At 46.8% G+C, this 20,732-nt stretch overlaps 1 protein-coding gene across 4 annotated transcripts in view; it reads right to left on the reverse strand.

Annotated features, from left to right (window-relative positions):
• Window positions 1-20,732, reverse strand: part of LOC101118590 (steroid sulfatase) — a 225,823-nt gene that overhangs the window by 106,818 nt on the left and 98,273 nt on the right. For all 4 annotated transcript variants that reach the window (XM_060407555.1, XM_060407552.1, XM_060407553.1 and 1 more), the window contains exon 8: window positions 7,216-7,353. In XM_060407555.1, the coding sequence (XP_060263538.1) occupies window positions 7,216-7,353 (138 nt within the window). The remainder of the gene's footprint in view (window positions 1-7,215; window positions 7,354-20,732) is intronic.

Below are 20,732 nucleotides of genomic sequence, written 5' to 3' on the forward strand. Positions count from 1 at the left end.
TCTATATCTACCCATCCATCGATATCTGTCTATCCATCCGTCCATCTATATCTATGCATTCATCCACCCATCTATATTCAACTATGCATCCGTGCCGCCGCTGCTGCTGCTAAGTCGCTTCAGTCGTGTCCGACTCTGTGCGACCCCATGGACGGCAGCCCGCCAGGCTCCCCCCGTCCCTGGGATTCTCCAGGCAAGAACACTGGAGTGGGTTGCCATTTCCTTCTCCAATGCATGAAAGTGAAAAGTCAAAGTGAAGTTGCTCAGTCGTCCAACTCTTGGCAACCCCGTGGACTGCAGCCCGCCAGGCTCCTCTGTCCATGGGATCTGCCAGGCGAGAGTGCTGGAGTGGGGCGCATATGCATCTATTTATCTACCTACACATCCATTTATCTCTTCATCCTATTGGATGCATTAATGGAGATGTACGATACCTCTCCTCAGATACATCACACAATAGCTCTTGCATACAAGTTCACCTCCAGCAACACTGAGCTGCCTTTTTGCTCCCCAGGAGCATCTCATTTCTGCCTGGAATGAACTTTCCACCTCTCCTCCCTGCCAGCCAGCACTTCCACACACCAGCCTGCAAAAGGCCAACATCTCCTGGGAGGTTCTCTCAATTCCCAGGTTGGGTGAGCAACCTCCACTGGCCCCTTCTCAGAAGTTCCTGTCTAGTTTGTTATCTGACACCATGTCCTTTGAGCTCCATCTCAGCAGAAGAATAGGAGTTACTAGCGGTCAGAGACCCTGTATTCATTGCCACGATGCTTTAGAAGAGACCCCGTGCCTGGCGTACTGTGTAGACTCAATAAATGCACGCTTGTCAGTGGAATTGAACCAAAGGATTGAACTGCTAAGCAGGGATAACATATGAGCTTCTTTCAAACAGGAAAAGCCCAGTGAACTCCTAGTACACAAGTCCCGCCAGTAGCGAGGCCGGCCAGCACTGCTCACTCTCAGGAAGCTGATGAAACTATTTCCCAAAATCTAAATGGGGCTTCCCTGGTGGCTCAGACAGTAAAGACTCCACCTGCAATGCAGGAAACCCAGGCTCAATTCCTGGGTGGGGAAGACCCCCTGGAGGAGGGCAATGGCAACCCACTCCAGTATTCTTGCCTGGAGAATCCCATGGACAGAGGAGCCTGGCGGGCTACAGTCCATGGGCTGAATGATGAACGTGAACGTAACCACCTCCCAATAAACTACCAGAGCTTCTTGCTCTTATTTCTTTTTTCCCAATGAAAGTATCCATTGCTCTGAAAGCTGTCTGACTGTATGAGGCAAGGAGAAGCCAAACTCAGAAGCGACCTGGACTCCAGCCCATCAGCTCCTTATAGAACGTGCACTTCAAGGCCCAGCGACTGCAGGAGCTTCCATCCAGGACCCAGGAAATTTGGAAAGCCTCCTTTCTTGCACACGCAGGAAAACATGATTTTCAGGCCCCACCCCTGGCAACCAATGTTTCTGCAGATGTTATCTACACACAGGGTTAACTTATCCACTCCACTGGCATTTATTACCTGCCTTTAGGCAGAGTAGAAGGGAGCTGGGGGTTGACGGGGGAGCCGCCTGCTGGGTGACCTTGCCTTTGGAGAGGAACAAAACTGAAGCCAGGTTCAGGAATATAATGCTCTCAATCCAAGACTTTGGGGAATTTTCAGCTATGAGGAATTAACTGGAAACACTAAACTCTAAGAGAATCTTCGGTTATTCTGGTCCCAGCTAAGGGAGGGTATCTTAGGGAAAAGGTGAAAATGAGTTTACAAATATGATGTGTTGGGGAGGGTGGGAAGTAAAGGGAACCCTTCTGCACTGTTGGTGGGAATATAAGTTGGTGCAGCACTGTGGAAAATAGCATTCAGTTCAGTCCAGTTCAGTCGCTCAGTCATGTCTGACTCTTTGCAAACCCATGGATAGCAGCACGCCAGGCTTCCCTGTCCATCACCAACTCCCAGAGTTTGCTCAAACTCTTGTCCATTGAGTTGGGGATGCCATCCAACCATCTCATCCTCTGGCGACCCCCTGTCCTCCCGCCTTGGAGGTTCCTTAAAAACTAAAAATAGATCTGTCCTAGCATCCAGCAAGCCAACTCCTGCGCATACATCCAGAGAAAACTAAAGATATACGCACCCCTATGTTCACAGCAGCACTATTCACAATAGCTAAGACATGGAGACAACCTAAGTATGCATTGACAGGTGAGTGGATAAACAAAATATACATACGTACAATGGAATATTATTCAGCCGTGCAAAAGAATGAGATGATGCCAGTTGCACCAACTTGGATTGACCTAGAGATGATCGTATTAACTGAAGTAAGCCAGACAAAAACAAACAAAATATGATATTACTTACATATGGAATTAAAATTAGGGTACAAATGAACTTTTCTATGAAACAGAAATAGACTCACAGACATATTAGAAGAAAAGAAAAGAAATTTATGTTTGCCAAAGAGGGAAGGTGGGGAGGAACAAATTACGAGTTTGGGATTAACAGGCACACACTGCTGCTGCTAAGTCACTTCAGTCGTGTCTGACTCTGTGCGACCCCATAGACGGCAGCCCACCAGCCTCCCCCGTCCCTGGGATTCTCCAGGCAAGAACACTGGAGAGGGTTGCCATTTCCTTCTCCAATGCATGAAAGTGAAAAGTGAAAGTGAAGTCACTCAGTCATGTCCAACTCTTAGCGACCCCATGGACTACAGCCTATCAGGCTCCTCTGTCCATGGGATTTTCCAGGCAAGAGTACTGGAGTGGGGTGCCATTGCCTTCTCCTACTATATATAAAACAGATAATCAACAAGGGCCTACTATATAGGTCAAGGAACTCCACTCAATAGTCTTCAATAATCTATAAGGGAAAACAATCTGAAACAAAATATATATATACATGTGTATAACTGAATCACTTTGCTGTACACTTGAAACTAACAGAAGATTGTAAACCAACCATGTGGGTGCTCAGCCGCTTTGTCGTGGCCGACCCTTTGTGACCCTGTGGACTGTAGCCCGCCAGGCTCCTGTGTCCATGGGATTTCCCAGGCAAGAATATTGGAGTGGGTTGCCATGCCCTCCTCCACTAATCCAACTATATTTCAATTTTACAAAAGAATGACAGGGAAAACTAGTAGTATCACTATCCCTTCAAACCCAGAATATTAATTTTTAAAAATGCAGACTACAGCAGAATCTTGTGTTCCTCTAATTAAGAGGGATTTGCTGTTGAACTCTGGTAAAGTGATTTGATCACAGCCATTCTATCACGGTGGACCAGTGAGACACACCTGACTGGGGAATACCAGGGGATCACTGAGCTTAAACAGTACAGATCTTTCTGAGCAGTTCTGATTCAGATGTGACATCGGTATTGTTCAGAAGAGGATGCTCTTTTGATCGATGAGTTTAAATGGCATGATTCCCCTGTGTTTGCACAAATCATAGGAATGCATGTGAATTCACAGCTTTAGAAAACAAGCTGCCTTGACCTTGAGAAGTCGTTAAGAACAAGCTATCTGAATCTTCTGAAGTTGTTTTGGCCATTCCCCATAGCTAGAAGGGGGTCACATCTTTTATTTATTTATTTTTTTGACAGCACGATATACTAACAGTGTTTCAGTGTGAACTTGATTTCAGCTGAACTTGACAAAGGGATAATGCTTTGCGATAGAGTAGCGACCGAGGTACTAGTACAGCATCACACATGCTTTCTAGGAGTCAAGAAAAGCATTTCTAACACACCCGACATGCTGAACACTGGAGAGGATGTGGACGAAACAGAACCCTCTTGCCCTGTTGGTGGAAATGTAAGTTGATGACTGCCACTATGGAGAAGAGTATGAAGATTCCTTAAAAAATTAGGAATAGAACTACCTTAACGACCCAACAGTGTCCCTACTGGACATATACCCTGAGGAAACCATAACTGAAAAAGACGCACGTAACCCCAATGTCTTAAGAGTCCCTTGGACTCCAAGGAGATCAAACCACTCAATCCTAAAGGAAAGCAAGCCTGCACATTCATTGGAAGAACTGATGCTGGAGCGTCAAGACTTTGGCCACCTGAGGCAAAGAGCTGACTCATTGGAAAAGACCCTGATGCTGGGAAGGATTGAAGGCAGGAGGAGAAGGTGACGACAGAGGATGAGATGGCTAGATGGCACCACCGACTCAATGGACATGAGTTTGAGAAAGCTCTGGGAGATAGTGAAGGACAGGTAAGCCCGGCGCTCCGTGGTCCATGGGGTTGCAAAGAGTTGGACACGACTCAGCAGCTGAACAACAAGTACGATGTTCTCTGCAGCATGTTTTACGATAGCTAGGACGCGGAAACAACCTAGATGTCCACCCACAGATGAAAGGACACAGAAGCTGTGGTACATATACACGGTGGAATGTTGCTCAGCTATAAAACAAGAATGCATTTGAGTCGGCCTAATGAGGTGGATGAACCTAGAGCCTACTGTATGCAGAGAAGTACAACAGAAAGAAAAAGATAAGTATACTAACGTATGTAGACAGAATCAACTGCACGCATCTCACACGCTAGTAAAAGAATGCTCAAAATTCTCCAAGCCACGCTTCAGCAATATGTGAACCGTGAGATTCCAGGTGTTCAAGCTGGTTTTAGAAAAGGCAGAGGAACCAGAGATCAAATTGCCAACATCCACTGGATCATGAAAAAAGCAAGAGAGTTCCAGAAAAACATCTATTTCTGCTTTATTGACTATGCCAAAGCCTTTGACTCTGTGGATCACAATCAACTGTGGAAAATTCTGAAAGAGATGGGAATACCAGACCACCTGACCTGCCTCTTGAAAAACCTGTATGCAGATCAGGAAGCAACAGTTAGAACTGGACATGGAACAACAGACTGGTTCCAAATAGGAAAAGGAGTATGTCAAGGCTGTATACTGTCACCCTGCTTATTTAACTTATATGCAGAGTGCATCATGAGAAACACTGGGCTGGAAGAAGCACAAGCTGGAATCAAGATTGCCAGGAGAAATATCAACAACCTCAGATATGCAGATGATACCACCCTTATGGCAGAAAGTGAAGAGGAACTAAAAGCCTCTTGATGAAAGTGAAAGTGGAGAGTGAAAAAGCTGGCTTAAAGCTCAACATTCAGAAAACGAAGATCATGGCATCTGGTCCCATCATTTCATGGGAAATAGATGGGGAAACAGTGGAAACAGTGTCAGACTTTATTTTGGGGGGCTCCAAAATCACTGCAGATGGTGACTGCAGCCATGAAATTAAAAGACGCTTACTCCTTGGAAGAAAAGTTATGACCAACCTATACAGCATATTAAAAAGCAGAGACATTACTTCGTCAACAAAGCAACAAAGGCCCGTCTAGTCAAGGCTATGGTTTTTCCAGTGGTCATGTATGGATGTGAGAATTGGACTGTGAAGAAAGCTGAGCATCGAAGAATTGATGCTTTTGGACTGTGGTGTTGGAGAAGACTCTTGAGAGTCCCTAGGACTGCAAGGAGATCCAACCATTCCATCCTAAAGGACATCAGTCCTGGGTGTTCACTGGAAGGACTGATGTTGAAGCTGAAACTCCAATACTTTGGCCACCTGATGTGAAGGGCTGACTCACTGGAAAAGACCCTGATGCTGGGAAAGACTGAAGGCAGGAGAAGAAGGGGATGACAGAGGATGAGATGGTTGGGGCATCACTGAGTCAATGGACACGGGTTTGGGTGGACTCCAGGAGTTGGTAATGGACAGGAGGCCTGGCGCGCTGCGGTTCACGGGGTCGCAGAGAGTCGGACACGACTGAGCGACTGAACTGAACTGATGGAATGAACCTATCTGCAGAGCAGCAATAGGGAACAGACTTGTGGACACGGTGGGGGAAGGAAAGGGTGGGAAGATTTGCGAGAATAGCATAGAAACATATACACTACCATGTTTAAAATAGATGAGAACGTGCTGTGTGAGTCATGGAGCTCAACCCAGGGCTCTGTGACAACCGAGAGGGGTGGATGGGGTGGGAGGGAGGTTCAAGAGGGAGGAGATGTCTGTATACCTGTGGCTGACTCACGTTGATGCAGGGCAGAAAGCAACACAGTACTGTAAGGCAATTATCCTCCAGTTAAAAAACAAAACAGGGAGCGGCAGTGAGCATGCTTTGTAGATTATATGGAAACTGCAAGCCAGCAGGCATCTTTCAGACCTTTGACCCTCTCTGACCCAGCCTCACCATCCTCTTGCATTTTTGAAGACTCAGCTATCATCACGAAATCCCACTACACCCTCCTCCTTCCCTGCTCCATCCGGCTTTCCCAGAGTCATCAGCTGGGGGTCCTCTGTCCCCAAACTGGGGCTCCATCCCACCGTGTATGTGGCTTTCATAAATAATGTATCGCCTGCTCGCCACTTCTATTACTGTGATTTATGTACACATTTCAGCCACAGCCGCTAAGCTGCTCTGGAACCTAAAGGACCCTCTTTGGGGGAATGAATGGATGGTGGGAATGTGGGGTGAGGCGGGTCAGCTAGTACATGAAATTCAGTCTCTGACTGCATCTCAAGAGAGGCTACCATCTATGAAATAACAAAACCAACTTTCTGCACACAGCCCATACCCTCATGGAAATAGGGAAAAAGCACCTCATCTTCTTATATAGGAATACAAGCCTTCCAGCTTCTCGCCACTTGAAAATAAGAGTGAATGCAGGAGGGCTGGGTGAATCATTTTACTGAAGAGTTCCTGGAGGGCTTTGCTGGTGGCCCAGGGACTAAGAAAGTATGCTGCCAAAGCAGGGGGCCCCGGTTTGATTCCTGGTCAGAGCAACAGATCCCACATGTCACATCTAAGAGATCACGTGAAACAGTGAAAGCGTTGGTCACTCAGGCGTGTGCGACTCTTTGCAACCCCATGGAGTGTAGCCCGCCAGGCTCTTCTGTCTGTGGGATTTCTCCAGGCAAGAAGATAGGGGTGGGTTGCCATTTCCACCTCCAGGGGATCTTTCCCACCCAAGAATCGAATCCGCCTCCCCTGTGTCTCCAGGTTGGCAGATGGATTCTTTACCACTGACCCACCTGGAGAGCCCAAATACATAAATAAATGTGCATATTAAAAAAAAAAAAAGAACAGGACTAAGGTCCTCCAAGGTCCGGAAGAAGGTGAGCACGGGCTGAGCCGGGGGGCCCAGGGCTGACACCATGGGCACTGCCCACCGGAACACATTTTTTACCTTTGTAGATGCCGTTACTGCCTCCTTGAACTTCCCCTTTGACGGTCACCTCCTCTACGTGAGCTCCTTGGTCGGAGGAGAAGTACACCAGGGTGTTATTAGCCAGTTTCAGCTCATCGAGGACATCCAAGATCTGCCCTAAAGGGGAGGAAACACTCAAGGTTAAAAAAGCACGATGTTTATAAAAGAGACAGAGGCGATTTGCCCTTGTGCACTTGTCTGGAAATTGGTGATGCTGAGGAGGAAACACTGTTGCATCCTGAGCCCTCCCGCCCACGCGGATTCTAATCCAGGATGCGCCATAATCAGAAGGACCCACAGTGGCTGGGCACTTGGCAGAGACAAGGAGAAAGGTTAGTCGTGGAATTAAGTAGCATCTATAAGCATCATCTGAACCTCTAGGCATCATGGGCAATCCTGCAGGGAGACTCGATAAAGCATTCTAGAGGAATGAGGCTCACAGACTATGAGCCCTTTGGAGGAAGATGCTAGCAGACAGAGGGAAGATTATTGCAGTCATCAGCTGGCCTTGGTCTTGAGGTCATTAAAACAGTCTAGTAGATGCCATCTGTATGTGTTAATATACGATCATTGTTTTTCTCCTTTGAACTTACTTCACTCTGTATGAAAGACTCTAGGTTCATGCACATCACTACAAATGACCCAATCTTGTTCCCTTTTTATGGCTGAGTAATATTCCACTGTGTATATGTAACACAACTTCTTAATCCATTTGCCTACAGGAGTCGGATGAGGGGGTAGGGATGAGGTTTGAGAGGGAGGGGATAATATATATACCTACAGCTGACATGTTGTACAGCATAAACTAACTCATCACTGTAAAGCAATTATTCTGCAGTTAAAGAAAAAGAAGTCTACTAGCTTTCCTCGTCATCTGGGAAAAAAAGAAACCATCAGGGCTCCTCTTATATGAGGAAACATCTCTATAAATACTTTTTGATGAAGGACCTTTCTAATAGTTACCATAGATACCCAGGTCTGAAACTGCCCATCATGAAAAATCTATTTTCCTCACACTTTTCTTTTCCGCATCTTTTTTTCCCCAAACAGCATGTTCTAGACTAATCCTGACATATTGTTGTTGTTGTTTACCCACTAAGTGGTACCTGACTCTTTGTGATCCCATGGACTGTAGCCCACCAGGCTCCTCTGTCCATGGGATTCTCCAGGCAAGAACACTGCAGTGGGTTGCCCTTCCCTTCTCCACAGGATCTTCCCCACCTGGGGATCAAACCCGGGCCTCCTGCCTTACAGGCAGATCCTCTACTGTCTGAGCCACCAGGAAAGTCTAGGAAGTGGCTGACCCAAAAGAAAGAGTGAAGTCTGATTCTGAAGCCCAGACTCTCAAAGTCAGCACAGCTGGCTGATGAACAGACCCATGCATGGCATGGCATGATAGCTCTTCTCTCCATCGCAGTCGTCCCAGAAGACGGGACGTGAGTATGGAGCACGGATGACCCTACACCAGACACGACTTCATCAACTGGTAAAGGCAGGCCCAGGACACGTGGCGCTTGACTGCACTTTTCTCTCTTTATACCTCAAATTTTTCATAAGAAAAAAAAAAAAAAACAACAACAGAAGCGAGCTGAAGATGGAAGAATGGGCTGAAACACAGCCTCTCTGATTAGGAAGCTCTCATCTGGGCATCCCTCATAAGTCAGTTGGTAAAGAATCCGCCTGCAACGTGGGAGACGTGGGTTCCATCCCTGCATTGGGAAGATCCCCTGGAGAAGGGAAAGGCTACCCACTCTGGTATTTTGGCCTGGAGAATACTATGGACTGTATAGTCCATGGGGGTCGCAGAGAGTCGGACACAACTGAGCGACTTTCACTCAACTCACTCCTCTACTCTCAAATCAGAAGAAAATGATGGTCAGACTACAAGTATCTAATTTATAATTTCCACAGAGATGCCTTATAGTCCCACGGTGCTAGCTTCATTTGGCCAGTGCATACAATTAGTTATACTGTGAAGTATTAAAGGGTCTGAGTTGGTTTTCTGAGGTCTGCTAAGAGCTTTAAATGCTTCTCAAGTGGCTCAGCTGTAAAGAATCTGCCTGCCGATGTAGGAGACGCGAGTTCGATCCTTGGGTCGGGAAGACCCCCTGGAGAAGGAAATGGCAACCCACTCCAGTATTTTGGCCTCGAGAATCCCACAGAGGAGCCTGGCAGGCTGCAGTCCATGGGGTCGCAAAGAATCAGACAGGACTTAGGAACTAAACAGCAAGCACAAAGAGTATTTAGACTTTACCTCTGCCTCTTCCATTTGCACCCAACAAGCTTACAAGAAAGCCTACGGGCTCCTTCCCTCAGTGCCCACGGGGGGTTCAAACTGTACCAGCTCCTACCTACACGCAGGAACCCACATCTAGGAGCCAGCTTCTACCCCCCCCGACGACGGCTTATTTGTCTCCTTTTCCCCATCTCCTGAAAGCCATCTTCACAGCAGCCTAGCAGCTACCCTGCTCTGTCCAGAAAGTCTTGTCACGTGGGAGTTACAACCCTTTCCATATCATCTTGGTGTGGCTCAAGGATCATTCATCTTTACGGGGGACCCACATTTTGGGGTGAGGACCAATTCGTTGGTATAGGATAATCACAACCAGAACTCTACAAGCACACCAGGTGTCCTTGGCATCAGAAGTAACAACTGAAGAGGCTTCCCTGGTGGTCCAGGGCCTAAGTGACTCAGTGGTGAAGAATCCGCCTGCAGGAGATGCAGGTTTGATCCCTGGGTCGGGAAGATCCCCTGGAGGAAGGGAATGGCAACCCACTGCAGGATTCTTGCCTGGAGAATCCCCATGGATAGAGGAGCCTGGCGGGCTGCAGTCCATGGAGCTGCAAAGGAGTCAGACACGACTGAGTGACTAAACCACCACAACCCAGTGGCCGACACTCCACGCTCCCAGTGCAGGGGGCCCGGGGTCCATCCCTGATGAGGGAACTGGAGCCCACTGGCCGCAGCTGAGAGTTCAGAGGTCACAACTGGAGACACCATGTGCCACGGTGAACATCGGTCATCCTGCGTGACCTCGTGTGTGGGAACTAAGATCCTACTCAGCCAAATAAACAAATATCAAATTTAAAAAGACAATAACCAGATATGGGTAATTGGCCACATAAATAAATATTAAATTAAAAAAGACAATAACCAGATATGGGCAATTGGCCAAATGAATATTTTTTAAAAAGACAAAATTAAAAATTAAAAACGTAAAATAAAAAAGACAACAACTGAATATTGGTAATCGGCCAAATAAATAAATGTTTTAAAAAGACAATAACTGAATATGGGTGATCCTATCCAGCAGACAGATCACACACCCCATGGAGTCAGGCCCTCCACCCCGGGGACTGCACCCTGACTGATTTCCTCCAAAAAGGGAGGGGTGTAAAAAGATACAGAGTCCACCCTCTCCGGAGGTGCAGACATGATTTCCAATGCAAAAGCAACATCCGATTCATCTGTCACCAGACATATTCTTGCTATCTGATTGCAACGCCACAGGCTAGAGGACGTTCAGTCTCTCTCAGCATTTCATTCTGTACGATAAACATTCCTGGAAGCCATGCCGTGGAGATGAATGTCGTCCTCAGGATCAGGGGATAAGATGCTCAGGACTGTTTCAGCGAGTTGTCTCCCATGATCAATCATCGCCAGCCAGACGTTTATTAGGCTGTGCTTTGGTTCAGCTCCACAAACCACCTGTGTGCCCAGGATTGGGGTAATTGGACTCTGACACTAATTTAAGGCTTATCACTTCAAGAATGGTAATTAGTTTAATGAGTTGGCACAGGAAGGAGCAACAAGGCAGAGATATAACCCCCACATAGACTCTGATGGAGAAGGAAATGGCAACCCGCTCCAGTATTCTTGCCTGGAGAAACCCATGGACAGAGGAGCCTGGTGGGCTGCTGTCCATAGGGGTCGCTCAGAGTCGGACACGACTGAAGCGACTTAGCATGCATGCATGCACTGGAGAAGGAAATGGCACCCCACTCCAGTGTTCTTGCCTGGAGAATCCCAGGGACGGAGGAGCCTGGTGGGCTGCCATCCATGGGGTCGCACAGAGTCGGACACAACTGAAGCGACTCAGCCGCAGCAGCATACACTCTGAAGGAAGAGGGCCCCTTTGGGGGCCTTCCCTGGTGGCTCGTGGGGAAAGAATCTGCTGGTCAGTGCCTTTGATCCGTGGTCTGGGATCAAACTTGGGCTTGATCTCTGGTTCGGGAAGATCCCGCATGCCAAGGGGCAACAAAGACCATGTGCCACAATCCTGAGCCTGCACCCTAAAACCCTGGAGCTGCAACTCTTGCAGCCCACGTGCTCTGCAGCCCCTGCTCTGAAACTAGAGAAGCCCCGCAATGAGAAGCCCACAGCCCACAGCTTGAGAGCAGCCCCCGTCCCTGCAACTAGAGAAAAGCTCGTGCAGCCACGAAGACCCAGCCCAGTCAAAAATAAAAAGAACTGCAAGGAGAATGTATGAAAAAAAATTTACAAAAAAAAAAAAAAAAAACAAATACAAATGCCCCTTTGGGTGCACATAAAAATTTCTAAGTGTGAATAAAAAGACACAGATCAGGGTTTCACTTCCTTGTGCTGTAATTTGGTATTTGCAAAAGGGCATACAGCCATGCACCTCTGTTTCAAACGAAAGTATTCTTGAATATACCTATATAGAAGTACCTTAGCATAAAGGAAAATGCTATGAAGAAATATCTTTCTGAAAAAATGTGGCTTCTGTGGCAACTTCTATGAAAACAACAAAAATATTTAGAGCTTGTTTATTTATAGTTGCCAAAACCTTGGAAGTAACCGAGATGTCTTCCAGCACTTTGGTAGGTGAATGGATAAACTAAACTGTGGTCCAGCCACTCAATGTGATATTATTCACCGATACAAGGAAATGAGTTGTCAAGCCATGAAAAGCCATGGAAGAAAGCGGAACGCACATGACTATCACAGGAGAGCTGCGTTCCAGCGATGGGTCGGAAAGATCTCCTGGAGAAGGAAATGGCAACCCACTCCAGTATTCTTGCCTGGAGAATCCCATGGACAGAGGTGCCTGGCGGGCTGCAGTCCGTGGGGTCACAAAGAGTCAGAAACACCTGAACAACTAGCGCACACACACACACACACACACACACAGAGGTGAAAGAAGGCAATCTGAAAAGGCTGCACACTGCATGACTCAACTCTGTGACACGCCGGAAGACGCAAAACCGTGCAGACAGTACAAAGATCACACGTGTAAGAATTAAGGATTTTAAAATTAAAAAAATTAAAAACTGAAAAAAAAAAAAAAAACAACAACAACAAAGATCAGTGCTCGCCAGGGGCCGGGGATGAGGGAGGGATGAACAGGGACGACAAGTATCGTATTCAGTTGAGTTCAGTCGCTCAGTCATGTCTGACTCTTTGCCACCCCATGAACCACAGCACGCTAGGCCTCCCTGTCCAACACCAACTCCCAGAGTCCAGCCAAACTCACGTCCATCGAGTCAGTGATGCCATCCAGCCATCTCATCTTCTGTCGTCCCCTTCTCCTCCTGCCCCCAATCCCTCCCAGCACCAGAGTCTTTTCCAATGAGTCAGCTCATCAGGTGGCCAAAGTACTGGAGTTTCAGCTTCAACATCAGTCCTTCCAGTGAACACCCAGGACTGATGTCCTTTAGGATGGACTGCTTGGATCTCCTTGCAGTCCAAGGGACTCTCAAGACCTTCTCCAACACCACAGTTCAAAAGCACCAATTCTCGGTGCTTAGCTTTCTTTATGGTCCAACTCTTACTTCCATACATGACCACTGGAAAAACCATAGCCTTGACTAGACGGACCTTTGTTGGCAAAGTAATGTTTCAGCTTTTTAATATGCTGTTTAGGTTGGTCATAACTTTTCTTCCAAGGAGTAAGCATCTTTTAATTTCACGGCTGCAACTATTGTGTATGATACTGTAATGATTACACATTTGTCCTAACCCATAGACGGTCCATTGGAAAAGACCCCAATGCCAGGAAAGGTTGAGGGCAGGAGGAGAAGGGGATGACAGAGGATGAGATGGTTGGATGGCATCACTGACTCGATGGACATGAGTTTGAGCAAGCTCCAGGGGTTGGTGATGGACAGGGAGGCCTGGCGTGCTGCAGTCTATGGGGTCAAAAAGAGCTGGACACGACTGAGCGACTAATAAAAGGCACAAATCCAATAGTGAACTGTAACGACAACCATGCATTTTAACTGATATTAATGGGGTTGCAAAGAGCCGGACAGAACTGAGCAACTAAACTGAACGGAATGTATCAATATGGGCTCATCAAAAGCAACACACACACTGTGCTAAGGTGGTCTAATGTTTGGACTTTTGCCTTCCAATGCAGGGGGGTGGGGGTTCAATCCCTGGTTGGGGAGCTAAGATTCTACAAAAAGACAAATGAACGAAAAAACAAAAAAAAAAAAACCAGAAGCAATAGCATAACAAATTCGATAAGGACTTTAGAAATGGTCCACATCAAGAAAAAAAAAAAAAAAAGAGAGAGAGAGAGAGAGAGAATACAGCAAGTTGTGTGCAGAAGCAATGAATATAGAAAAATCCTCTGTACTTTCTGCTCTGTTTTCCTGTAAACTTAAAACTGCTATACAAAGAAACATAGTCTACTGGGAATTGCAGTCCCGGGGTTAGGACTTTATGTTTTCACTGCTGAGGGACCGGGTTTGATCCCTTCCTGGAGAAGGAAATGGCAACCCACGCCAACATTTTTGCCTGGAGAATTTCATGGACAGGGGAGCCTGGCGGGCTACAGCCCATAGGGTTACAAAGAGTCAGACACGACTGGGCAAGTAACACTGGGGGATCTGGGATCTGGCAAGCTGCTTGGCTTGTTTAAAAAAAAAAAAGTAAAAAGACACAATATTACAATAAGCAAACATCTCTTTAAATTGTCTGCTAATTTTTAAAAGATGCCTTTCAAATGCCCCGTTGGTTCCCACACATCGTCATCCCGCATTCAACTCGTGCTGACAAAAAGCCTACTGAAAAAGGGATAAAAACGAGAGCGTGCAGAGGGGTCGGGGATGGTGGACATTTGATCCCAGATCCCCCTGGTTGATCGCTGCCTTTCAAGGAAGCTACATCCCCCCGTGACAGTTTTCCCTGCAGGCTGTTTTCAAATCCAGACAACCCAGCAGCCACAGAATCCTTCTACTAAAATATATCTCACATCGTCCCTCATCTTCACACCCCTCCCTAGATATCTCCTCCAAATTCCAACATTTTCAAACAACCAGGATAAGCTATTTCCTTTGCCCCCACCCATTCCTTCAAACCATCGCCTAGGGTGATAACTTGATCATTTTCATCGAAAGGACCGTATACCACTGGACTGGGATTAAGAATCCCAGAGAATCTAGCTGATGCTCCCACGCATGGATACCAGAAAAAGCGTCACATTTCTGATTCTCTTTCAGTCCTTTTTCCCCCTGAGAGAGGCACCCTCGTATCTCATACTATTTGGGTCTTAAACGCCAGAATCTCATCCGAAAAGCCCATTAGCCGTTAGATGTTTCATGACATTGATCCTATAAAGGTCTAACATATTTCTCATCTAAAAAATTCTGCAGTGAAATCTCCTGTGGGAACAAACGCCGCTGTATTATTCTTGCTTTCAGAACCACATGCTGCAAGTCAGAGGTCCGCAAATATTATCTTTCAGAGGTTCTCCAGGTATAATGACACCAATTTATATCGGATGATCGTTCTGAATTACCGGTGGAGGGCTGCAGGGTAGTGTATAAATGAAATGTTTTATTTCCAAAGCTTCCCCACATTCTTCCTGAAAATGAAACAAATGCAGAAAGCAAGCCATTTTCAAGAGCACTTTGTTATCTAACCGGAGACAGCAAGATTGAGTGTGTCGGGGGGAGGGCGGGTGGGGAATGAGGGCTTGCTGTCAAGGGTTCGGTCATTTTAAAGCAGAAATCTGGGAGGTGTGAAAATGACAGTCCCTTCCTCCCACAGGTGTGAATGCAGGTTGAAAGAAGCCTGCGTTCTGGAGAATTTGTCCCTTCCACTGATTCATGCCACAAGCAAGAATCATGCCACATGCCACTGTGACAGGCAAAGTGAGACAGAAGGTTTTCCAGTCCTCAGCCGGAACCCTAGGTCTTGCCTGAGACGGAGTTGCCGTCACGGGGAATTAACTGTTCAGGGTCTGGCTCCCAGATCCCAAGTCCTGGGTCCCTGGTTTGCTCACTGCGGTTCTTGACCTCTGAGTGGGTGCGCGCATGCTAAGACGCTTCAGTCGTGTCTGACTCTGTGACCTCATGGGCTGCAGCCCTCCAGACTCCTCTGTCCATGGGATTCTCCAGGCAGGAACACTGGAGCGGGTGGCCGTGCCCTCCTCCATGAGATCTTCCTGACCCAGGGATCGAACCCAGGGTCTTCCTGCATTGGCAGGTGGGTTCTCTACCACTAGCGCCCCCCGGGAAGCACCTCCAAGTTGGAGGTCATAACATATAACGGTAGAGGGTTGCCATGAGTGATGACAGAGACCTGCATCGCAAACCCTTAGCCCTGGACTATGAGCACTCAGTGCAGCTTAGCTCTTCTTATAGAGGAGTTAAAAATCAGAGTTAAGCCATCAGCTTGTCTGACATCGAAACTACAACGAGGTACTACCTTCCACAGGCCAGAATGGCCGTCATTAAAAAGTCTACACATGTTAGAGGGGTTGTGGAGAAATGGGAACCCTCCAACACAGCTGGTGGGAATGTAAGTTGGAGCAGGACAGTACGGAGGTTCCTTTAAAAACTAAAAATAGAGCTACCGTATGATCCTGCAATCAGATGCCTGGGCATATATCCAGAGAAAACCATAATTCAAAAACATACATCCACCCCAATGCTCACAGCAGCAATATTTACAATAACCAAGACTTGGAAGCAACCTACCCGTCCAGGGAGAGAGGAATGGACAAAGACAAGCCACATATACAAAGTGGAATATTACTCAGCCCTAAAAAAGAACGGAATAAGGCCACCTGCAGCAACATGAAAGGACCTCGAGCTTGTGAAACCGAGTGAAGTTAAAGAGAGAAAGACAGACATCATACGATATCGCTTTATGTGGAATCCAAAAAATGATGCAAATTAATTCATTCGTAAAACAGAAACAGACTCATAGACATAGAAAACCCACTTGTAGCTAGCAAAGGGTCGGGAGAAGGGATAAATTATGAATTTGAAATGAAAAGATATACACTAGTTTACATAAAGCAGATAAACCACAAGGACCTACTATATAGCACAGGGAACTATATTCAATATCTGATAACAATCTGTAACAGGAAAGAATCTGAAGAAGTTGTGTGTGTCTATATAAAACTGAATCACTTTGCTGTATACCTGAAACATTGTAAATCAACAATACGTCATTAAAAAAATTTTTTTTAATCAACTTGTCTAAGGGAAGATTTGAGATTTCAGTAAATACGGCTTTTCTCTTGTTTCCTATAAGGTAGGTGCATCCAGGCAAAATACGGAAACAAAAACACCATGACATCGTTATTCACCCTTCTGGAAACACCGAGCTCATTAAGGAAAGGGACTATCTCCTGAAGCAGACACCCACCATGAATAATTAAGAAAGAATTTCCGCCTACTCAGTGTAATTCAGGGAACACAGGCAATGCTATAAAATTCCCCTAAAAGTATTTCACTAAGTCCTTTCTGTGATCAACAGGTGAATGATGGAACCCAAATGTTCGGGAAGAGGGTAGGATCTGAAGACAAATGAGAGAGCATCTATTAATAACTGCAGCAGCTGGTGGTGGCCACGACTCTCTGCAGGGCTTGGGGAAACACTAGGGTGGTATTGGGAGCAAGCTTCACCCTATGTTCCGATGCGCCCCTGAATCAGTTACCGGGAGAGACAAATTATGCTGTCATTGACCCTACAAAGGCAGTTCTCTGTTAGCTTACGTGGGATTAGAAGCATAGCCAACAGGGCTATCTTTGTCAACGTACTGACGTGGTGCTCCTGCTCAGCTGCGTCCAATGCTTTGCAGCTAGCCCTGCAGGCCACCAGGCTCCTCTGTCCATTGTCCAGGCAAAAAGACTGTGGAGTTTGGGTTGCCAATTTCTCCTCCAGGGGATCTTCCTGACCCAGGGATCCAACCGTCGTCTTCTGCATCGGCAGGCAGACTTCTTACCGCTGAGCTACCTGAGAAGACCTTTATGATGTTGTTCTTGCTGTTCAGTCACTCAGTCGTGTCCGACTCTTTGCAACCCCATGGACCACAGCACGCCAGGCCTCCCTGTCCATCACCAACTCCCGGAGCTTGCTCAAACTCACGTCCGTCGAGTTGGTGATGCCATCCAACCATCTCATCCTCTGTCACCCCCTTCTCCTGCCTTCAATCTTTCCCAGCATCAAGGTCTTTTTCAAATGTTCTTCACATCAGGTGGCCCAAGTATCAGAGTTTCACCTTCGGCATCCGTCCTTCCAATGAATATTCAGGGTCGATTGCCTTTATGATTGACTGGTTTCATCTCCTTGCAGTCCAAGGCACTGGCAAGAGTCTTCTCCAGCACCACAGTTTGAAGGCATCAGTTCTTTGGTGCTCACCCTTTTTTACAGTCCAGCTCTCACATCCATACATGACTACTGGAAAGACCATAGCTGTGACTAGATGGACCTTTGTTGGCAACGTAATGTCTCTGCTTTTTAATATGCTTTCTAGGCTGGTCATAGCTTTGACTAAATACAATAAAGAGATAATTAGGATGATCAGGGTAACTAAGAAGCATGAAGCTGCGAGATGGAAATGTTATTTTCTCTGAACGATCCTTTCCTGATGTGGCTTCACTTCACTTCTTGGGTTCCTGTCTGACTCCACGCTGTCTCCAGGAAACTCATCCTTACTCTGTGTTGCCGCTGGTTGCTATGAGTACACGGTGATCTCCCATCTGAAGCCCATCTCTGCCCTCATCGCAGCTCTGCTGTGAGACGGATTTCCTCCTCCAGCGCTTGTTCTCTACCACCTGGGATGCTTCCAAGGCTCTGCTTAACCATCTTTTCCGATTAACAATAAATTGTGTTTTCCCACCCCCCACCCCTGCCCAGGGTGTTGCATGGGATGGAAATGATTTGAATAACTCCAACCAGTCCTCATTCTCAGCGAGCACAGCTGTGCTCTCGCGCACGTACACAATAGCAGCATTACCGCGTGTGTTCAGTGGCATCACACGTGTGTCTGGGTGGGGAGGATCAAAGCCAACGTGCCCGCAGGTCGGAGGAAGGCTCTGCAGTCAGTGTCTGTGGTCGTTGCGTCCCCAGGAGGATAAGCATCACAGAGAACTGGTTGACCTGGGCAGCGGGCGCTCAGACAGCAGGCAATCGTTTCAAAGGGCAGCTCTCGGAGGGAGCACAGGTCTCCCCGCTCTTGAGGTAGCTACGCCTGTGTATCTGCTGGTCTTCACTGGGCTGCAGAGAAGAAAGCCTGCATCTCGTTGCTCTGTGCAAAAGGCCATCGGTTGAACTTGCCAGGGGAGGTTGTCCTGGCTTTGCGATGGAGACTGACATTGCCCACTGGTCCAGGGGGTTCCTTCTATGGTCCAAGCCAGCGCAGAGCTCTAGAAAGGGGTCAGCCAGAACTTCTCCAGAAATGGGAGAGATGACCGTTACACTTCCCACCTGAACAGGGCTGTGAGCAGTGCATGTCCAGAGGCGATGGACAGTGAATGACCAAGGAAACCAAGCTCTTCAGAAGGCTCTTTCTTTATGATGCCCTTCACACTATCCCTATTCATTTTCTTTTCAATCTTTAAACTGTTTTATTTTGCACTGTTGTTCAGTCGCTAAGTTGTGTCCAACTCTTTGAAACCCCCGTGGACTGCAGCACGCCAGGCTTCCCTGTCCTTCACTATCTTCCAGAGGTTGTTCAAACTCATGTTCGCTGAGTCAGTGATGCCATCCAACCACCTCATCCTCAGCTGTCCCCTCCTCCCGCCTTCAATCTTTCCTATCATCAGGGTCTTTTCCAATGAGTCAGCTCTTCACCTCAGGTGGCCAAAGGATTGGAGCATTTGGGGCAGAGTCAGTTTATGCATTGGAGAAGGAAATGGCAACCCACTCCAGTGTTCTTGCCTGGAGAATCCCAGGGACAGGGGAGCCTCATGGGCTGCCATCTATGGGGTCGCACAGAGTCGGATACGACTGAAGCGACTTCGCAGCAGCAGCAGCAGTTAACAATGTTGTGACTGTTTCAGGTGAAGAGTCAAGGGACTCAACAATATATATATATAACATGTATCCATTCTCCCCTAAACCCTCCTTTCATCCAGGTTGCCACATAACATTGACCTACTCATTTTTTAAATCTCAGGACTAGGGTTTTTGGTTTTTTTTTTTTCCCTTTGGCATTGGATTGGACAATCTATAAAGCTGAGGATACAAAATGGAAAATTTTGCTTCTGTCTGCAGACACCTTTACATTATTCACAGACTCAACTCCTCCTCACCATTCAAATTCAAACCTGGACATGCTGGGACTTTCCTGGTAGTCCAGTGGCTAAGATACCACACTCCCAATGCAGGGGGCCTGGGTTCAATTCCTGGACAGGGAACTAGATCATTCATGCCACAACCAAAGACCCTGCACGCTACAAAAGAGTCTGCATGCCTTAACAAAAGGCCCTGCATGTTACAACTAAGACGTGGTGCAGTCAAATAAATACATATTAAAAAAAAGCGGATACATTGACTACCACCCCACCAAGCTCCTCTCTTATGTCCAAGTGACCTCCAGCTTGCTGCCTGCAGTTCCTGAAATGTCCATCTAACTCTGGGGTGACATGCTGACTTCATGGGGAGAGCTCAAGCTCTTAGAAGCAATTCAGTTCTGTCCGTAAGATCCTGAACAGCAAAGCCACAGGCAGAAGGGCTCTGTGGGGAATGTGAAGTCCAGGGTGAACATTTCAAATAGAAGATGAAATAGCAACAGTGATGTAAAAACCCACAAGATGGTCCAAACACCTGTCTCCTTTTCCATCATGGACTTTTTCTTTTTTTCCCATCCATGACTTTTCTACTCAATATAATGTGGGTAAATGTACATTTTAAGCAAACATGCTTCACCCATCTGTTAAAGGGAGAGTAATAATAATAGCAATAGTAGTAATAAAGACAATAATAGCAGCTAGCATTTACTGAGTACTTGTTGCATACCTGGCACTGTGCTGACTCTTCTAAGTATGTAACTTTATTTCATCTGATAATTCAACTCATTCAAGCAGGTGTTAACACATCACATAGGAGGATTTTTTTTTTTTAACGTTTTTACTGAATTTGTTACACTGTTGCTTCTGTCTAAAGGATTGGTTTTTTGGCCTCAAAGTCTGTCTGATCCTAGCTCCCTGACCAGGAATTGAACCCCCACCCGGGGCATTAGAAGGCAAAAATCTTAACCACTGAAACCCCCCAGGGGAAGTCCACAGGC

Source organism: Ovis aries, chromosome X (assembly GCF_016772045.2).
Source record: "Ovis aries strain OAR_USU_Benz2616 breed Rambouillet chromosome X, ARS-UI_Ramb_v3.0, whole genome shotgun sequence".
Classification (NCBI taxonomy): Eukaryota; Metazoa; Chordata; class Mammalia; order Artiodactyla; family Bovidae; genus Ovis; species Ovis aries.